The sequence below is a fragment of the Rhineura floridana genome, chromosome 2 (genome assembly GCF_030035675.1).
Source record: "Rhineura floridana isolate rRhiFlo1 chromosome 2, rRhiFlo1.hap2, whole genome shotgun sequence".
Taxonomy (NCBI): domain Eukaryota; kingdom Metazoa; phylum Chordata; class Lepidosauria; order Squamata; family Rhineuridae; genus Rhineura; species Rhineura floridana.
The window spans coordinates 164,553,036-164,573,045 of record NC_084481.1 but is presented as its reverse complement, the minus strand read 5'-3'; the positions used below and the strand labels follow the sequence as shown (position 1 = coordinate 164,573,045).

The following is a 20,010-nucleotide window of genomic DNA, read 5'->3' as shown; positions in this document are numbered from 1 at the left end:
ATGGAAAAAAAGATTGGTTTTTAAAAGTAAATGGCTATTATTTTTTCCTGAAGTCATCTGAGTTGTTTGGAGAGAATATTGATTTGTTTCAAAATTTCTGGTTGCTGTGGCTGTGAGTACCTGGCCACAATTAATCTCGTGGCGGAGAATTCACTAATGAAGAAGCATAAATGAGCTGTGTTAAGGTTGCTGCTGGTCGTTAGATGTCTGCATACAGCAATTGCTCCTGCCCTTAATGACATTTCTGGTCATTAGGGTTTCATAATTAATGATAGCCACTCTTTTTAAATATATGTGTGTGTTAGGAAGCAAGCTCTTCTGCAAGAATTCCATTTGTTTTCTCTCAGATGTGCCTGACTAACACTATTCTTTTTAAAAAGGGAACGGTAAAGAAATCCATTTGCAGAAAGTTCTGTTTGAAATGTTGGGGTGGCTGTAAGGCAATGGAGAGATGGACATGGATCGAGAGATTATTCTGTGCTAGGAAATGGTTTACAGTTGTACTTCAGGGTTAGCAATATTTCAGGATAGTTGACTAAGAAAGAGTCTGCATTTTGTTGGAGATTCTGTTTAAATAATGTAATTGGGCCATAGTTAAAACAGGACTGACCCAGTAGTGAGATAAAGTAATCTCTGTGATTCTCAATATGGGATGTCTACCAGTAAGACAAGGACAAAGAGAAGGGAAGAGCACAAAACAGAGAGTAAAATTTTGGTGGGATGCAGGGTTAATCACCCCCAGTAGGCTAGAGGCCTCTTGTGTTTCACAGTAAAAGACTGATTTAAAAATTAACTTATGTGCCATCTCAACCAGAGTTGCCATTGAAATTTCAAATAATGTGGAAATTGAAAGCAAATTTATGAGAAATTTCAAGGGAAGGCAAACTATTTTAGATAAGACTGGAAAATATGTCATGGTGGTTCTGTACATACTCAGGGTTACCCCCCCTCCCAATTTCAGTTAGAATTTGAAGCAAAACATTTCAAAAATTTCAAGGAAAGCAAACAAAGAATCTGAAGAAGCCTAGAAACAATTGTCGTGGGAATTTCACAGATCTCGAATCTCAGTCAGTTGAAACTATATAAGTAGTTGTTTGCCCTACTAGATTTTTGGACTCTGGATAGAGAATTAAAATCTAGGAAATGGTAAGGAAAGTGCCTCACTGAGTTTGGAAGAGTTTTTCCCCCAACTATCATTTCAAATACCTCCCCTGCCTGTTCCACAACTGTAAAATGTAAGTTTCAAGCACCTGTGTTTGTTTCAGATCAGTCGTGCATTCCATGATATAATAATGATAATAGTGCCAAGAGACATGTGTTACTTGTCTCTATTTTATTGTAGTACACATAGTTATTGTGGGTCTCAAGCCTGATGGATGACAGAGGCTGCTTTCATACTGCACTTTATTCTGTTATTCTGACAATTTCTTACCTGGTAATTTGCACATTATATTTGGCCTTTCACATGGCGCACAAGCTAGCTCCAGTATTCTAGTGGAATGTAGTGCAAGTTTACCGCAAATTTCTGTGATAAATCATACCAGAAATAATCCGTTAGCAAGGCTGGGTACCTGGAAGATTGCTAGAGTTTTTTGCTAGCCCCAGCCACTCATGTGACAGGCATCCCAGCATGCAGTGCATTCCCGCCCTTTAGTCGTGCCAGGTTTTTTTGCCTGACGAAAATTGTACCGGTATTCCAGCATCAGAGCAGATAGCAGCAGCACACACCCCTGTGTCTATACAATTAAAATAATTTTAAAAGTCAGATCCTAAAGGGAGAGGGCTTGCATGGTGAAAGGACAAGATCTTAGAACTCCTACACAGTGGGGAACAATACACATGTGTATAATGGGTGAGGGATGAAAACAAGACATTTACTGCAGCCTTGTGAAAGACCTTTGTGCGAAATGCTGGTATATCGGCTGAAAAAACTGCTGTTTCTTAGCACAACAGGTACAGCAGTGTGAAAGGGGTTTTAGAAATCGGGACAGAAGCGCTCCTTTTTAATCTGTTAAACTAACGCAATTAGTCCCATGTGTGAAAGCAGCCTGAATCTTGTACGCTCTAACCCTGCATCTTAGACTGCCTCTAAATGTTCCAACCAAGTTGTTTGGTACTGTTGTGTTTTGTGAGGGTTTTTCTTTTTCTCTCTCTCTTACTTTTAGTGAATTGCTCTACCAGGCAAGGTCCCTATAAATCATCACATGCTTGTTCATGAGATCTTACTCTGATTTAATAGATAAACATATACATAATATGTAATATGGATATAACCTGTATGCAAAATGGGAGTCTTGCAGAGGACAGTAGAAAGTGACATAGCACTATTGCATTCCTGTATCATCAAAGTCGTGAGGGCCAAATTACACATTTTTTTCTCCCCAAAACATGGGGGGAGATAGAGATGGATCATAGTCATAACATGGGGAGAGGGGTCTTAATCCTTCATGATGGCCCTGATCCAAAACACTCAGAACTCTTATTAGCCACAGAGGTAAAACCATGCAGGCAACTTACATCAATGCCTATATGTTTTCCCTCTGTGCGGCTGAAAGCAGCTCCAGCTTAGGGATGGGGAGGGGTATTTAGATAAGAGCTGCAGCATAGAGGAGTGGGTTAGATCTCTTCCACACTTTGCCATGGCCCCAATCCAACCCCCCATCACTGCTGATTTTAGGAAAAGACATGGGGAGATGCAATCACAGATCTATTTAATGTCTTGTTTACCTATTAGTCCCCTGTTCCTTTACAATATGTTGCTGTAAGTGATATGTACACAGTAATCAATGGAGCTGGTGATATGAAAATTACATTCAAAACATCATGAAATGTCCAGGTTCAAGATGAGTAAGCATACACATACAAGTAAAGAGAAGAAAAGGGATTGTTAAATAACTGGACTTGAGAGGAACAAAACAAGGTAACTCCACCAAAATAGCACAGAGATGGTCATATCTGCAAACAGTTGTCTGGAACAGATGCTCACGAGGTTTGTACTCATAGTAGTTCTCCAATGGTAACCTTAGAAAACAATATTTGGAGATGGGGAAAAACAAAAGCACAATATAAGGTCTCTTGGGGCCCAGGAGTGGTCCTTTGAGTTTGGTGGCTCTGCTCAGAGGCCTAAACTAGATGTGACATACAGTTGTATCTTTGTTTTCCTTGACCTTTTTAAAAACCAAAAGCAGCCTTTGGAGGTGAATCTGGTCAAAGGAATGGTGGACAGTCCCAGTTCTTTTCAATCTATCTCCCCCCCCCCCACGCTCACACTTTCCCTTTCCACCAGCTGCTTCTCCATTTTCAGGGGAAAGGAAACAGGTGCCTTTTATTTCTCTCCCTATGAAAAACAGCTGGGGAGTTGGCTGAGCAGAAAAATGGAAGAAGGTGAAAGACTTAAATGGTCCCACCCACGGTCCTTCAGCTTGAACTTGCACCCTCTTGACAAAGCATGTTAAGGACATGATACACCTGACTGCAGAACACATCCAGTTTGAGACGGAATAACTGCAGAGCTGAGCCATTACTCCCTAGCAGTTCTTTGGAATCCTTTGAGAGACTAGAAGAAAGGGGAATGCTCTCTAGCCACAGCATTGTCAGAAAATACAAGACGGAGAATTCCTCATTGTTCCTTGTTGATGTTCCTTGTAGCCACATTTGTTCTGAGCGTGGCTCGTGCACTGATTGGAACGACTGGTTTCATTCCAATCGAAAGTCATTGTCTCCCCTGCTCCCAATGGTGAACAGTATCAAGTCTGAAGGAGGGCTGAATCAAAGCAAACATCTGAAATAACTTATAGCTTATTTGGTATGAACACAAATGTGTGTCATTTGTCTACTTCAGCAGATGTGCATTTTGGATGCATGTTAACCCTTGGGAAGGGTTGAGACAGGGTGTCAAATATTATTTTTGAGAGATAAATACAGCATATATGTAGGCAAACCTTGGAGGGATGGGAGACGTGATTGGGAAGGCAACTGTCATTATCTCAGTGGTCTACTGTTGTCTTTCTTGTTTTGCAGAAGGAACACTGACCACACCTTTGGTTTGTTTGTTTGTATTTTTTCCCCTCCAGAACCCCTCAGTGCTGATCCTGCTACCGTAGTCCTGCTGTTTTGCAAAGCTGGAGTCGATCCGCATGCAGGGGAGGGGGATAGAATCACAGCAGCTGTCCCCAATAGATGTGACTGTTATGCTAGCTTTCCTTCATTTATTCCTTTTTTAGGTTATTTTTGGTTCAGGGGGTTGTCGGGAGGTTTGTTTTTCTTTTGTTTGTTTGATCCTGAAAAGTTAGTTGTGCAGTTTGATTTTGTCTGTGCAAACCAACCTTGGGAGTGCAGAGCTCTTAAAAATACAACTTAGCCCATACAGTGTAGCTCATGATAACCTGATGGATGGAATCTTCTTAATGTGAAAGTGGAGGATCAATTCTTATTGCAGCCGCATCTTTAAATTAGTTAATGTTAGTCTCCAAGAAAAAAATAGCACATGTTGATTTATTTGGATGAGGAAGAGGCTATTCCTTCCTTTCACTTTCCTTGTTTATTAAAAGAAGGGGGAAAGCCCATATTGTTTTTAAGAGCTCTGAATAAAACTGCTTTGCCAATGGGGAAGCGGGAAGGGATGACTTTGGTTTTTTCTTGTGCCCGGCAGCAAAAGGGTTAATGCCTGCTTTCCTCTTTGATATCCATTAGTTTGAAGCCCATGTTGTGATTGGTCCATGTCCATGTGTGTTTCGTTCCTGAATTTTATGACTTTGATTAAAGGAGCAATCCAAAGTATGTCTCGCTAAGGATAGACATTTCCCATTTCTCCAGGTCATCCAACCTGCTTGCAATTCACAGCAAATATGACTGAGGCCGTCAAAACCTATCAGTGGCAATGTATTGAATGCAAATCCTGCAGCCTCTGTGGGACCTCTGAGAATGATGTAAGTTTGTCTTCATTACCAATATTGAGATTAGCAACTTCTTTGAAAGGCATTGCAAGCCAATATATACCATGTACCATTTGTAAGATTAATTCACTTGAATCTCAGCACTTTTAAGCAACAGAAGATAGTCTGATATAGATTATCTATAATGCTTTGGTGTGCACACATGCTTCTCTCTCTCTCCCTCCCCCCCATCCAATTGCTTTTAACTTTTATATGGTATTATTTAAGATTATAACACTTGGTACAAATGGATTGAGATGATAATGTCACCATACTATGATGGTTCAAACAGTACAATCCAATGGCCTTTATAAGGCTCATTTGCCCTACCCAGGACACAACCAATAAAGAACTTTGCAACAAGCAAGGCAAACCAGGGAGGGACTAGCACTGCCATTGCCAATGCTGCAGACACCCATAGCATAACCAAGGAAAGGAGTGTTACTAGTGCTTTTTTCCCTATCCAAGTCAATCATGCTGTCATCTGCAGCATTAGCGAGAGACCATACCCCACTCATTGAACCACATACATGATGTGGCTTCCAGTCTCAGGATATGAGGAAGACTCTGTTGTCTTGCAAAAGGGTGTTTCACAAGATGTGGCCCACCAGATGTTGATGGTTCCCAGCTCCCCTCAAGCCCAGCTAAGCATGGCCAATGGTCAGAGATGATGGGAGCTATATTCCAGCAACATCTGGACGGCCACACATTCTCAACCCCTGAATAAGGCAACTATAATATAACTATGACTTTTTATCCGGACTCAGTTTGAATATGTGTGGACTTGAACTATTGCCAATGGTGGCCCGAGCCTCAATGTATTAGGACTTGGAAGATGCGAGACTTCCCAGGAGGATCCCTCTGCCTGTGCAGCTCTGAGACGGGCTCCTGTCTTGGATGAAACTTTTTCAGTTTTAAATTCAGTCAGAAGGATCTTTTCTGACTGGGGATAATTTCTTCCGGATAAGGAAGAAACGTGAGATTTCCCACACAGCTTTGTTGTGATTGTTGGAGTCTGGAATTCGTCAGAATTGTCTGTGAAAGAAAGTCTTCCAGCAGCTCAGACGGAGCGAGGATTTCTATGCTAGCTCAGCTGAATAAGTGACCCGTTTTTTTTTCTTTAAAGAATAACGGATTAACAGGCAAGCATCCTCCTGTCTACGCTAGTATAGATAACTTTCTTATCTATACAGCTAAAGAGATTTGTCAAAGTAACACCAATTAAGATAACCTAGGTGAGTTAAGACTTTCCTTTTTTACTCACGGAACTAAGAGGGAAGAAAATAAAAATAGCCTATCTTTCTTTTATTGCAAAAAGCTGACATGGAAAATAGCATTTTAAAGATTACACGGATGAGGGATTTCTGATTGGAAGAGAAAAGAAAAATCTTTTTGATTTATAAGACTTTTGTGTAATATATGTCTGGGACTATTTTTCCTGATCTACTTTTTTTTTGACGAATCTGCTCATTCTCTCTGCTACTAGTTATTTGGACGCTGTGAACTAAAGCTGTTTTTGCACTTCTGGGCATATAAGAGATAAGGGCTGTCTAGCATGTGACGCCAGTTGGTTGGAAAGATTAACTCCTTTGTAACTGGATAAAGAAATAAACTGCTCTTTGCTTGGGACATTGAAAATTGAAGGAGTTTTGTTCCTTTGGCTTTAAGAATGACAATTAAGAAGATCATGGATGTACAAGAAGGGACTTTATCTTTAGACATGTTTCAGAAAATAATGAATGGGATTAACTCAATAAAACAAGAACTGAGAAATAATAGACAAGCGTGGAGAATTGAATTTCACGAAATGAGACAGGAGCTGAAAGAAATTCAGGATTCTATGAGAAAGGAGAATAAAGATAGATCTGGAAAACCAAAAAAGGATGAAAGAGAAATTAAAGGCAAGGTTCAAACTATGGAGATTGGATTAAATATGGACATGAAAAAAGATTTGGATTTCCTGGCTGTGACGGATCCTGGAGACAAATATTACAGTTTGGAACTCAGCGCTGTCCCTGAAGGAATTGAAGAGATTGGAGATAAAGATATTATCGGTTCAAAAACATTCCTGGACTGGAAGGATTTGATGGAACTTGAAATGGAGAAAGTTAACAGAATTAATCCCTGTTTTGTGTCAATGGAAAAATCTTCAAGAGATGTACTAGTGTATCATGTGGAAAAGTGGAACAGAGATGCGGCTTTGCAACAATACTTCAGTGATACGTTCGGAATTGATGGCAAGAAAATATCTGTGATGGAGGAAATTCCTATCAGACTTTTATTATATGACAATGACAGCAAGATTTTTGGGTGCGTAAAGATGGAAGATGGAAGATGGACCCAATAAGGATAATGACAGAAGAGCGATTTAAAATTACTGGACTTAGTAGACTTGATGAGTTGGATTATTTGACATGTTTATTTAGAAAAAAAATTGATTGACATATATCTCAAGGATTGGAAACTTCTCTTTGACTTTTTGTGGAAGATTAAAATGATATGATGTTAATGAGATTGGAACCAACTAAGATAACCGCTGGAGGAAGGTGATTTTATAATCTATTAAGAGATAGGTTTGTTATATATTATAGATTTATAGCTGAACTATGACAAATCGGAAGTCAATATTTTTATATATTTTTTTCTTTTTTATTGTATTAGTTATTGATTTGTGTTTTTTTCTTTTTGTATTGTTTTGGTTTTGAAAATTTGAATAAAATTAATTTTTAAAAAAAGGACTTGGAAGATGCATTGGCTGTAGGCAATGGACAATGGAGATGATGCAACATCTCTAAAGTGATGTGGTGGAATCACAAATCAATTATATATACATTAGCATTGGCAGTACTCCTTAGTAAAATGTTTTGAAACCTTAAATCCAGAGAAGATGGATCTTTATGAACTCCCTCCTTGCTCTCCCGATGCTGCTGGTGTCATTTGTGTTGAACAGGTCATTGTATTTTTCATCTGGTCTAATTTCCTGTTTTATTTTGTTTATAAAAATATTTGTAAACCACACACTGTTGAGCCCAGGGGTGTTGAGCCCAGCCTCCCTCCTGAGAATCAAGGAGGGGGAAGGCATGAGTTGCAGGCGCCTCAGCCGTCAGCGGGCATGGACGATCTAGCTGTTGTTGAGTCTAGCCCAGACCTTGAGAAAGAGAGTGAGCTAGCTGCCCCACCAGTTCCCACGGATGGCCCTGCCCCTCAATGGGACAGCACTCAGCCATCAAGCACCCCCACGGAGCTGTTAGGGGAGGATTCTGAAAGAGCAGTAACTCCTCCTGTGCCAAGCAGTATCCTAGAGATGCCCGACGCTCCCCAGCCCTCTGCTTCCCTGCCTGCAGATGAGAACCCTGTTTTGTCAGATGAGCCCATGGAGACTCGCCCCCCCTTCACCGCGCTCACGATGTAGGGAGAAGCGCACAGGGCAGAGGGCGTGTGTGCGAAGGAGTGAGAGGTTACGCTCCAAGTCCTCTCCTATTTAAGACTGCCGCGCTGTGAACAGGGCGCTGAGTCAACTTTCATCACATGTTGCAGAGCATGTCTAGAGGGTAGTTAGGGACTTGTAGTGAGTTAGCATAGGGTCTTTTCTATGAGGCGCTCAGCCTTTGATGTATCCATTACGTTAATAAAGCAAGAGTTCCTTGCACCCTCGTCTCTGACTCGTGGTTCCTGCTCTGAACCGGACACACACTCATATAAAATATCAAGGCAGTGTTCAACAATATGCGTGTTATGGAAATATGTAGAGATACTCAGCATCTGAGCTGTGTGTGTGTGTGCCAGTGTGTGTATTTACCTAAGTAGCAGGCTTTATTGATTCCATAAAGGAAGCCACAGACCTGAACTTACAAGATCTGAACAGGGTGGTTCATGACAGATGCTCTTGGAGGTCACTGATTCATAGGGTCGCCATAAGTCGTAATCAACTTGAAGGCACATAATAACAAGAACAACAAGCAGGCTTTTACCCTGTATTTAGATCACTGATACTTAAGACTTAATAAAATAAGAAAAGCTACTTTATTTATAGAAATACATCGTAGATAGGAAAGGCATACCTAGTTCTAAATAAGTTGGTTCTAACTTCAGTTTCATGGTTGCAGTGCCCTTCGGATATCTCGCCACTCTCTTAGTTGGTGAGCTGGTTTTTCTGCACAGGTATCCCACAGCTGTTGCCGCATCTGGCCTGGAAACAGTGCTGATATACAGAAGTTTTCCAATGACTTGTCTGTAGCTCTCATGGTCTTCCCATGGTTGTTTGTTGTGGTCCGGTTTCAGGTATCCTACTTCCATTGGAGTAGGTGCTGGATGTGCAGTCCTAGACTCTTGAGAAGGTCTTGGATCTTTTGTCTTTGACTCAGCAAGAAGGATCCATCAGCTTCTCTTTCAATTTGTATTCTGAGGTAGTGAGTGACATCACCTAGGCACTTCACTTCAGCCTCCTTGTTGAGATGATTCACTATTAGTTGCTTGTTCAGTGGGTCTTGATAAGCCAACAGTAGATCATCCACATAGATCAGTAGGTAAGACAATCTGTTGTTCCTGAATCTGCTGTACAGGCATGGCTCTTCTCTGCCTTGTACAAAGCCTTCTTTCAAGAGCCTGTCTAGCCACTCTGGGCGACGTACAAAATAAAAACATACAAATACATTAAAACATTAAAAATCTCAACAATAATAATAAAACCTAACCCACCCCAAAAGCCTGCCTGAAGAGCCAGGTCTTCAAGGCCTGGCGGAAGCTTATCATAGAGGCGTCATGGTGGAGATCATTTGGAAGGGAATTCCACAAAGTGGGGGCCACAATTGAAAAAGCCCTCTCCCTAGTTCTCACCAGTCTAGCTGATTTAACTGGTGGGATAGAGAGAAGGCCTTTTGAGGCTGATCTTGTTGAGCGGCATCCCTGATGATGTTGGAGGCGCTCCTTCAGATAGACTGGGCCGAAACCATATAGGGTTTTAAAGGTCAGAACCAACACCTTGAATTGGGCCCGGAAAACAACCGGTAACCAGTGCAACTCCTTCAGCACTGGAGTGATGTGATCTCGCCGGCGGCTGCCTTTAATCAGGCGAGCAGCCGCATTCTGTACCAGTTGCAGCTTCCGGACCGTTTTCAAGGGTAACCCCACATAGAGCGCATTATAGTAGTCTAGGCGAGAGGAGACCAGGGCATGTACCACAGATGGGAGCAGATGGTTGGGAAGGTAGGGGCACAGCCTCCGTATCAGATGGAGTTGAAACAGCGCCGCCCGGCTCACAGCCGAGACCTGAGCCTCCATGGACAGCTGGGAGTCAAGAATGACCCCCAGGCTGCGGACCTGGTCTTTCAGGGGCAATTGTACCCCATTGAGCACCAAGTCAACATCCCCCAACCTTCCCTTGTCTCCCACGAGCAGTACCTCGGTACTTCAAACGCTGGTGGCTGTTGCATGTAGATTTCCTCTTCTATTTCTCCATGCAAGAATGCTGTTTTTATATCCATGTGCCCCATCTGCATTTTCTTGTTAGCAGCAACACCCAGAAGGGTTCTGATGGTCATGTGTTTGACCACAGGATCAAATGTTTGATAGTAGTCTTGTCCATACTTTTGAGACTATCCTTTGGCTATTAGTCTTGCCTTGTATCTCTCAACGTTTCGTTCAGCATCTGGCTTTTTGTTAAATATCCACTTGCAGCCTACAGCTTTCTTTCCTTGAGGAAGCTTGGTCAGTGTCTGAAAGTTATTATTATGTAGAGCTTCCAGCTCTTCCTTGGCTGCCTGCCTCCATCTCTCAGCTTCTGCTTTGGGTAAGGCTTCAGTCTCTTTCCAGGTCTCTGGGTCTGGAAGTTCATCTCTCACGAGGTAAGCAATTCTGTCTAGTGGTACCCTTTTTTGGTGTGTTCAGAGTGTCTGGGTGCTGGCGCTTCAGCTTCCCCTTCTGGCTCTGATGCCTCTTCTGGCTTAGACTCCACATCCTCCTCTGCTGGTGTACTATTGTGATTCTTCTGTTGTGGAAGAATAGCTCCATTTTTTCTACCATTTTGCTGTCATCTGTTTGGTGTGGCACCCCTTCTGGTTCATGAGCACACTTTCCTTCATCAAAGTAGACAGCTCTGTATACTCCAGCTTTGCCCGTTTTGGGATCTATAACTCGGTATCCCTTCTGCACTGAAGAATATCCAATGAATATTGCTTCCTTGGCAGTGTTGTCAAATTTTGACCTCTTTGGTTTCCAGATGTGCACAAAGGCCTTGCAGATGAATACGCAAAGGTGAAATGCACTTGGTGTCCGATCATGCCATGGCTTGAAAGGTGTTTTGTTGGTTGCAGCTGCCGGAAGTCAGTTCTGCAGATAGGTGGCAGTTACCACTTCTTCCCCTCAGTACTTCTGTGGTAACTGTGCATCTTCCAACAAGGAATGAATAATCTCTCAAAGAGTCCAGTTCATGCGTTCCACGACCCCATTTTGTTCTGGAGTATCAACAACAGTAGTCTGGTGCTCTATACCTTCCTCACGTAGAAAGTCTTGCATAGCCCTGGACACAAATTCTCTTCCATTGTCAGATCTTATACTCTGTGACTGTCTGCCAAATATGTTGGATTCAATTCTGACATAGTCTCAATTTTTGAAGTACTTGGCTTTTCTTTCTCAGTAGGTACATTGTAGTATACCTTGAGTAATCATCTATGAAGTAAGCATGTATAAATTTCCACCCTGTGAGGGTGCTCTAATGGGTCCACAAAGGCCAGTGCGAATTAATTCTAGAGGTTTTATAGTTTTCCTTTCACTTTTCTTAGGAAACTCTGGTTTAACACTTTTTTCTTTATACAACATTCACATTTTTCTGTGGATTTACACTGTCCAATTTTAATGCCTCTAGCCAAATTTCCCTTCTCTACAGCATTGATTCTGACTAAGCTGGCATGTCCCATTCTTCTATGCCAAACATGTACACATCCAGAATCACAGGTTTCTTTGACTGTATTTGCATGCAAAGTTTTAAAATATTCCAAATGCAAAAGTCCATTTTTCAATTTTGCAGTACAACATACCTCTCCATCTAAAACTTGGCAAATTTTGTCACTTAAATAAAGTTCACCTCCAAGCTGCATTATTTTAGTGGGACTTATTGAATTATCTTTAAATGCTGGAACAAATAGGCAATTTTTCAGTTCAAGCCCTCTGGCTCCCTCTGTCGTTTTGCAAAGTAGCTCCACAGTGCCTCTTCCTTGAGAACAAAAAAAATCTCCTGATGCTGTAATTACATTCTGTCTATGGGGCTAAAGTTCTTAAACAATTTTTTATTATTTACCAAATGTGCGGTAGCCCCAGTATCAATTAAAAATCTGGTTTTATAATCATAATCCTTCCCATCAGATACATGGTAACTGGAATGCTTCACTTTAGTTTGGCTATTTGATTTTCTCTCAACTTGCTTTTGTTTAAAACCAACTCTTTCTCCTCTTTCCCTTCTAAGACAATCTCTTTGAAGGTGATTAGGATATTTGCATTTGAAGCAATTCTTCCTTTGCTTATCTGTGCCTGGCTGTGGCTTCGGGGCATGACATCTCTCTATCCTGCCTTTGGTTGCTGTTTCTGCCCACACTTTTTCAGACAGAGCTTGTTCCTGTCTCTCTTTATAGTCCTGCTCTTTCAGATATGCCATAATCAGATCCAAATTCTGATCTGTCTGTTGAAGTATGCAAGTTTAGAGAGGCCAGGAGTATTATTTTCTGTAAATCTTCATCTAAAGATCTTCCACATCTTTCTAATTCTCGGAGCAGACTTGTAAATATCTCCAGATGTGGTTTCAGATCCTCTCTGTCAGATTGTCTCAGCGTGTACAGTGACTTATAAACATCACATGATTTTTAGATTTTCTCTGATACACCTTTTCAAGCTTTCCCCATATTTCTTTAGCATTTCTATAGCCCATGCAAACATGAGACTACTTTTGGCATGTTTACGCTTCCAGGAAGCAGCGGCTGCTTCATCCACTGCTGAGAGTTCAGGATCAGTCAGGACTTCATGCAGATTCTCCCCTTCCAAAAGTGCCATCATTCAGAGACTCCAAATCGCATAATTGTCCTTCTCCAGCCTTGGGATGTTTATCTTAAGTGTTGATTCTTCAGCTATGGTTTTTAATCTTTTGTTCTGCTTTTCTTTCTCTAACTTAAAGTCTCCTTTTGATCTCTTTTGTACACATAGTACTTTGCCTTTTTAGCTTTCAGGTACAACTCACAATTCAGTTTTGCTTACTGGGCCACCATAACCCTTTGTTATAGAAATATGCAGAGATACTCAGCATCTGAGCTGCATCTGAGCTGCATGTGTGCCAGTGTGGCTCATCTTGAGAAAATGTAAAAAGCTGGTTAAGCCTGTTGGCATAAAAAGATCTTCAAGAGACACCTGAAAGTTAGTGAGGATCCCTGCCAAATTTCTGCTGCAAAGCAGCTCGCCAGGTGGGATGGAGCTGCTATGCTACCTTCCTGGCAGGTAGGTCACTGTTGCTTACCAGAAAGGAGAAGGGGTGGGGAGGCTGGTGCGGTGCAAATGCATTGGCAGGACTGCTGGATTGACTCTGCCAGTGTATTTACACCATGCCGACCTCCCCATTGCCTTGCTCCTCCCCCTCCCCCTCCTGGTAAGCAATAGCAGCATAGTGGCTCTGCCGCACCAAGCAAGCTGTATCTGCTGTGCTGGCACAGGAGCATCTTTCCAAGACAATAATAGGCAACAACAACAATCACTCCTGCCTTCTTTTAGTCATCTCTTAAAAACCGTGTTATTCAGGCAGGCCTTTCCAATGTGATTTTTTTTTTTTAACCAACCAGTAGTTATTGATGTTTTTATCTTATTGTAATTTGTATGCTATATGCCATCTTGGTGTATTTTTATGAAAGTACAGTCTATAAATATTCCAATAAATAATTGTAAATATCTAATACCAAGCAGCAGAGATTTATTGAAGATCCTCTTGATTTAGCAAGAAAAGTGCGTTTTTGGGGCAAGGGCTCCAAGAAGCCCGAGGGGGTATGCTGCTACTGCTGCTAGGCCATGCCTTGGACTCAACAGGAGATAGTTCAGTGTGAAATGCAAGTCACAACATGCATGCCAGCTATGTCGAGGAAACCTGCCTGTGATAAAATAAGAACAGAGCGACAGTCTCTTCAGAAGGCAGGAGTGATGTTCATGTCCATCTGTGCACATGCATATATATGTTCTCTGTTATTTTCTTATCACAACTTCATATTTTATAGTACCATAATGCACACCATTATTGGATACTTTCAGCTCTTATAACTAATGTCCATCTTCTTTTCTTTTCTCTTAACAATCCTGGATCAGGACCAGCTACTCTTTTGTGATGACTGTGACCGCGGCTATCACATGTATTGCTTAAACCCACCAGTGTCTGAACCTCCTGAAGGTAACATCGCCTGGAATCATAACCATAATCATAGTAACAATAGTAATAATAATAATAAAATATTTATATAAAATTCCTCTGCTCATAGAGCACATTTCTAAATTTCTAACAACATTTCTAAAATATGGAACAAAGTGAAACAATTAATGTCCTAAATCATACTGTATATGCACAATTAAAGAATGTGGCTTAGGTGAAGAATTCACAAATACTAATGCAAGCCTCTTGCACACCCACACATGAATTGAGGCAAATTACAGCTTGCTTTATAATCATTTGAGAAACCTACATTAACAAAAGCAGTGCGAACCAGTGGATGGTTTCTTGACTTAGAAAACATGACTGTTCATGAAGCCTATTCAGAATTAGAGGTGCACATTAGCTTCAGATAAAATCCAGATCCCAAACAGAATCAGCCTACTTTAGAGAGATTAGGACCTTCCACCCCCAAAGCAGTTCATAGCAAACTAGAGTCTCAGGTACAGATGTTGAACACTGATACATTTTCCCCACTTGCAGAGGTGGGGAGGAATAGGGATTTGCAAAGCATTGTCCTTTATTGGTATGATTAAAGAAGAGCAACCAGAAACAATCTCCACTATCTTTTTAATATTTGTATAGAAAAGGAAATGTGGGCAGCTTTTTTCATCCCCTGTAGAACTAACGTGACAAACCTGCATCTCCTGAATCTACTGATTCTACAAGCTGACAGTAAAAGTATAGCCAGGAGCTTAGGCTAGGGAGAGACCTACTCCTCCCACAATCTGTGACCATTGGCTGGGTCTGATGCAAATTGGAGTCCAACAACATCCAGGAGGACCACAAGTTCCCGAGTTCTGGCTTAGGCCAATAGCACACAACCCAGAGTCCAAGCAGATTGAACAGCCGCAAAAGTAGACAAGAAAACAGCTTTCTACTTTTTCCCCAGTTGCTCATTTTAACAGCTGCCTTATAGGATTTACTACACACCTGAGTCAAACTTTCCTTTCCTTTCTGAGTTTTGAAATGAGTGATGTTTTTTGGAAACAGTCTCTAGTGTCCTGACTGTAGGTTAGCACTTGACTAACTGTGAGGCAAACAAATGTATGCAGGCAGGAACAGAGTAAAAATTGACTAATGGAAATCCAATTTCATTGTGGTGTTCAGGAAAAGCTTTTTTTAAAAAGAAAAATACTATTGATTGGGAGAGCTGCTGTATCTTGTGTGTGTGTGTGTGTGTGTGAGAGAGAGAGAGAGAGAGAGAGAGAGAGAGAGGGAGAGAGAGAGAGAGAGAGAGAGAGAGAGAGGGAGGGAGAGAGGGAGAGAGGGAGAGAGGGAGAGAGGGAGAGGGGGAGGGGGGGAGGGGGGGAGAGGGGGAGGGGGAGAGAGAGGGGGAGAGGGAGGGGGAGAGGGAGAGGGAGAGGGAGAGGGAGAGAATATAACAGTTTACTGATGTCTTCAACATAAGTTAAGCAGTGATTCTCCAGACTATGTGATGGGACACACAACATGTGTGGGGAAACATCTGAAGATCTTCTGCATCTTTTATTGTTTGGTCTTATAAAAAATGTTTATATAGCAAACCATGTGAAACCTGCATGCACACACAGAGGAATACACATATGTGTGATCATGAACATGGATTCACACTTTTTCCTACCTGCAAATGTTGTATCTGTAGGAAATGTGTAATGTAAAAAAAATGGCCTTGTATAATACTGTTTCAATAGCCCTTCCACTTATTCTGCCCTCTGATTGGCAACATGGTTTGATGTTCCCTGGATTGTTCACACAAGGATTTTGTACTGTTTTTATTTATAGGGAGTTGGAGTTGTCATTTGTGCCGAGAACTGCTCCGAGAGAGAGCATCAGCTTTCTGCTTCCAGCCCTAAAGGAGTCTCCGTGGACCAGGGTGGGGCTTGTTCCTGGACTTGTGGCACCAGCACACAACTATCTTGCATCGCCTGAAGATATGTGTCAGCACAAACACACCTGTACACACATGAAAGAGAAAAGACATTCAAAGAGATTTACGTGGTATTTGCTGTCCAAGTGTAGATTCCACAAATATTGTACCTCCTGGGTTCTACTAGAAGGAGCACACTTTAAAAAAAAATGTTCCAGATGGATTTTCCTCCCTACTGCAGTGCATGATAGCAGATATACAGTAATAGATTCACATGTTATAATAGCAAAGAGGGGAACTGTTGTAACTGTTGGTATTTAGACATTTTAAATATGTCATTGTGCTTTTTGTTTGATCTGTTGTTCTTCTTTCCCCAACCCCTGCACCGCAAGTGAAATAACAATGTTATCTCCACAACCATCTTGTACTGAAGATATTGAAAAGTATCACTCGCTACAGGTTTCTTATGGGAACGTCTTCCTTACAAGCACTTTTTTTAGATGTAAAGGGACTCTATAGGATGCAGTACCTCAATTATTTCCAAGTCATTAACAACAAAGCCCAAACTACATGTTGTAGGACGTGTATAGGTGCTCCCAACCCAAGTCTTCTTCCCATTTTCACTGGTAATGCATAGGTCAGAGATGGGGAACCTGTAGCCTTCCAACTGTTGCAGGACTGCAACTTCTCAGCATCATCCCTGACTACTGACCATGCTGGCTGGGTCTGATGGAAGCTGGATGTCAACAGCAGCAGGAGAGCCCTAGGTTCCACATCCCAGTGGTGGTTGAAAAATCTGACATGATGTTGCATTCGTGTTCACCCTACTTAATTGTCTACTTTAAAACTCATATGTATTTTCAATTACACATTACCAGAGGGGAGAGAATGCACTTATGTTTCAAACAAGATCTGACCCAAACTTGTATGCAATTCTGTAAGATACGAGGAACAAAAGTGAATAACAGGTGGTCAGCATCCTTTCTCTGACTTATCTCCCTGCAGTCTCTCTCTCAGGTGCTTTTAGCTTCTGATACTGGAGATGCCAAGCACCTTCAGGGAGATGCTGTGAAGAGGTAAGCAGAGGGCATGGAGAGGATTCAGCTCCTCTCACCTGTATGCTTCTTTTGCTCTAAAATACGCCTTCAACCTCTTACTTTATATGGGATTGAAGCAGACCTGAGTGGGTGGGAAACCTCAGTCCCAGGGGCTGATTGTGGCCCTCTTGGCCTCTCTCTCTGGCCCTCACAACTCTCCCGAAGTCATGCACCCTTCCCAGCCCACACCTTTCACTGGCCCTGCTCCAGGCCCTTGAGTGGTTTTGCCTGGCTGGAATGTGTCCTTCATCTGTGATGGTGCCCCTTGCTTGCATGATGAAAAACAGAATGGTGTGTGTATCGAAACCTCTGACTTTTGCATGGCTGGACTGTAACCTACTGTACAAAGGCAAAAGCTACCCCTCTTGCTCTTCCCACTTTTGCCTCTGATTGTGCCTACTTTTGCCTCTGGCTTTGCCTGTCACTGATGTGCAGCCCCCTACCAACAAGGAAATCCTGTCCTCAGTCTGAAAAAGGTTCCCTGCCCCTAGTTTAAACAAATGTATCTACCAACATCACATTTAAGTTAGGCCTAAATATGTTGTTTCTTTATGCCCGTGACTTAAAACGGGAGCCACAGAGGTTCTTAGGATAGGGCACCCAACATCACATGGCTATGTTACATATCATGGGCATAATCTATAGGAAGCTCTTTTATACACAATCAAACCATTGGATTCAGCTCTCTCCGTTTTATCTACAATAACTGGCAGTGGTTCTCCAGGGTTTCAGACAGGAGTCTTTCCCAGCCCTATGTGGAGATGCCAAGGACTGAAGCTGGGGCCTTTTGCATGCAAACCATGTGCTCTACTACTGACCTGTAGTGCTTCCAGTTGAAATTAAGCATGTCCAAGAACCAATAATGTAACATGCTTAACTCTCTTCTAAATCAATGGGTATGTAAAGTGCTTAGAAGAGTGATCAAGCGAAAGTTTTGTTATAAGGACCAGGGCTGGTGCCAGGCATGACTGGGCCCTTGGGCACCAGCGTGCCCCGGGCCTATAGTGCCATAGCCCAGCACCCCCCATACAAGTGGTGTGGGGCTAATAAGCCCACCCACATGCCCCACCTACCTCTCATGTCATGTAAATGATGTACGTGCTCAGGGCCAGCCCCAGACACGCTGGAGCCCTTGGGCAAAAGCCTGCCCCAGGCCCCAGTGCTCCCCTTCCACGACTCACGCACTGTGAGAGCTTCGGAGCTCCGCCATTCCCTTCCTTAACTTACCTTGTTCTGTGGTTGTGCATGCAGCGGTGCCCTTAAGAAAGATGGCGGCTGAGTTTTACCTAAGGAGCTGAAGCCTCTGCCACCATCTTGGTTCATAGCAGGGATGCGAGTGCACAGCACGCATGCATGCCATCAGCCAAGATGGTGGCAGAGGCTTCAGCCCCTTAGGAAAAACTCAGCCACCATCTTTCTTAAGGGCACTGCTGCGTGCACAACCACAGAACAAAGTAAGTTAAGGAAGGGAATGGCAGAGCCCGGAAGCTCTTGCCCTGCGATCCGTGGCAGTGATCCTGCCACGAATCACAGAAGGGGAGCAGAGTGGCTCCCCAGGTGCTCCTGTAGCCTCAGAGGCCCTTGGGCCAGTGCCCCACCTGGCCGCCCCTTGGAACCAGTTCTGTGCGTGATTAGTGCACATGACTGCCATCAGCCAAGATGGCGGCAGGGACATCAGTCCCTTAAGGAAGCCCCTGCTGCCATCTTGGACACATTATGTGCGACATTCACATTGATGGGAGAGGAAGGTGGGGCATCCGTGCAGGCTTATTGAAGCTTGTGCTGGTTTGGGGGAGGGCTGGGAGCTCATTTTCCACAACCCACGGCAGGGTCAGGTTACAGGACCTGATGCTGCCGCAGATCACGGAATGGGAGCACCACTCTCTCACTCTAAGGAGGGGCCCTTCTGGGCTGCAGGGGCCCTCAGCCAGGGCCCAACCTGGCCTCCCTCTGCAGCTGGCCCTGATAAAGACTGTTATAAGGACATTTTTCTCTGCTTAAAGCATAAAAAGTTAGGAGTGATATTCTAGGGGATATTCAGTGGCGGTACTGCTTTGCATGCAGAAGGTCCCAGGTTCAATCCCCAGCATCTCCAGGTAGGGCCGGGAGACACCCCTTTCTCAAAGTTCTAGAGAGCTGTTGCCTTCAATGTGGACAATACTGAGCTAGATGGACCAATGGTCTGACTTCTATGTACCTTTGTATGTTCCAAAACACCAAAAGACCCGGGACTCAGAATGCTGGCCTTTTCTTTTGACTGCTGTGATGGTGCAGCATGTTCTAGTAAGTTTGAAGGATTCTCCAGTGTACCTATGAGGGCACACAGTTAGTATCCCCATAGTGGTGCCAGGATCCAGCTGCACTTACACTCAGTGGCTACTAACCATGGTAACTTTGTTCTACATCCATTGTCAGAGCAGTATGCTTCTGAACACTAGTTTCTGGAAACTGCATGAGAGGAGAGTGCTGTTGCGTTCAGGCCCTGATTGCAGGCTTCCCACAGATACCTGGTTGGCCGCTGTGAGAACAGGATGCTGGACTAGACGGGCCGTTGGCCTGATCCAGCAGGCTCTTCTTATGTTCTGGTATAGCAGCAGTGCTCTGATACAGCCATCAACGCTGGGAATCAGCTCCAGTCTCATGTGAAGGTGCTGTACTGCAGCACCCCTTGCAAGAGCAAAA

General features: G+C 43.0%; 1 protein-coding gene across 1 annotated transcript in view; it reads left to right on the top strand.

Annotated features, from left to right (window-relative positions):
* Window positions 1-18,069, top strand: part of DPF3 (double PHD fingers 3) — a 324,681-nt gene extending 306,612 nt beyond the window's left edge. The window contains exons 9-11 of the mRNA XM_061611204.1: window positions 4,816-4,928; window positions 14,265-14,346; window positions 16,147-18,069. Of these exons, the coding sequence (XP_061467188.1) occupies window positions 4,816-4,928; window positions 14,265-14,346; window positions 16,147-16,217 (266 nt within the window). The 3' untranslated portion in view covers window positions 16,218-18,069. The remainder of the gene's footprint in view (window positions 1-4,815; window positions 4,929-14,264; window positions 14,347-16,146) is intronic.
* The last annotated feature ends 1,941 nt before the right edge of the window (window positions 18,070-20,010 follow it).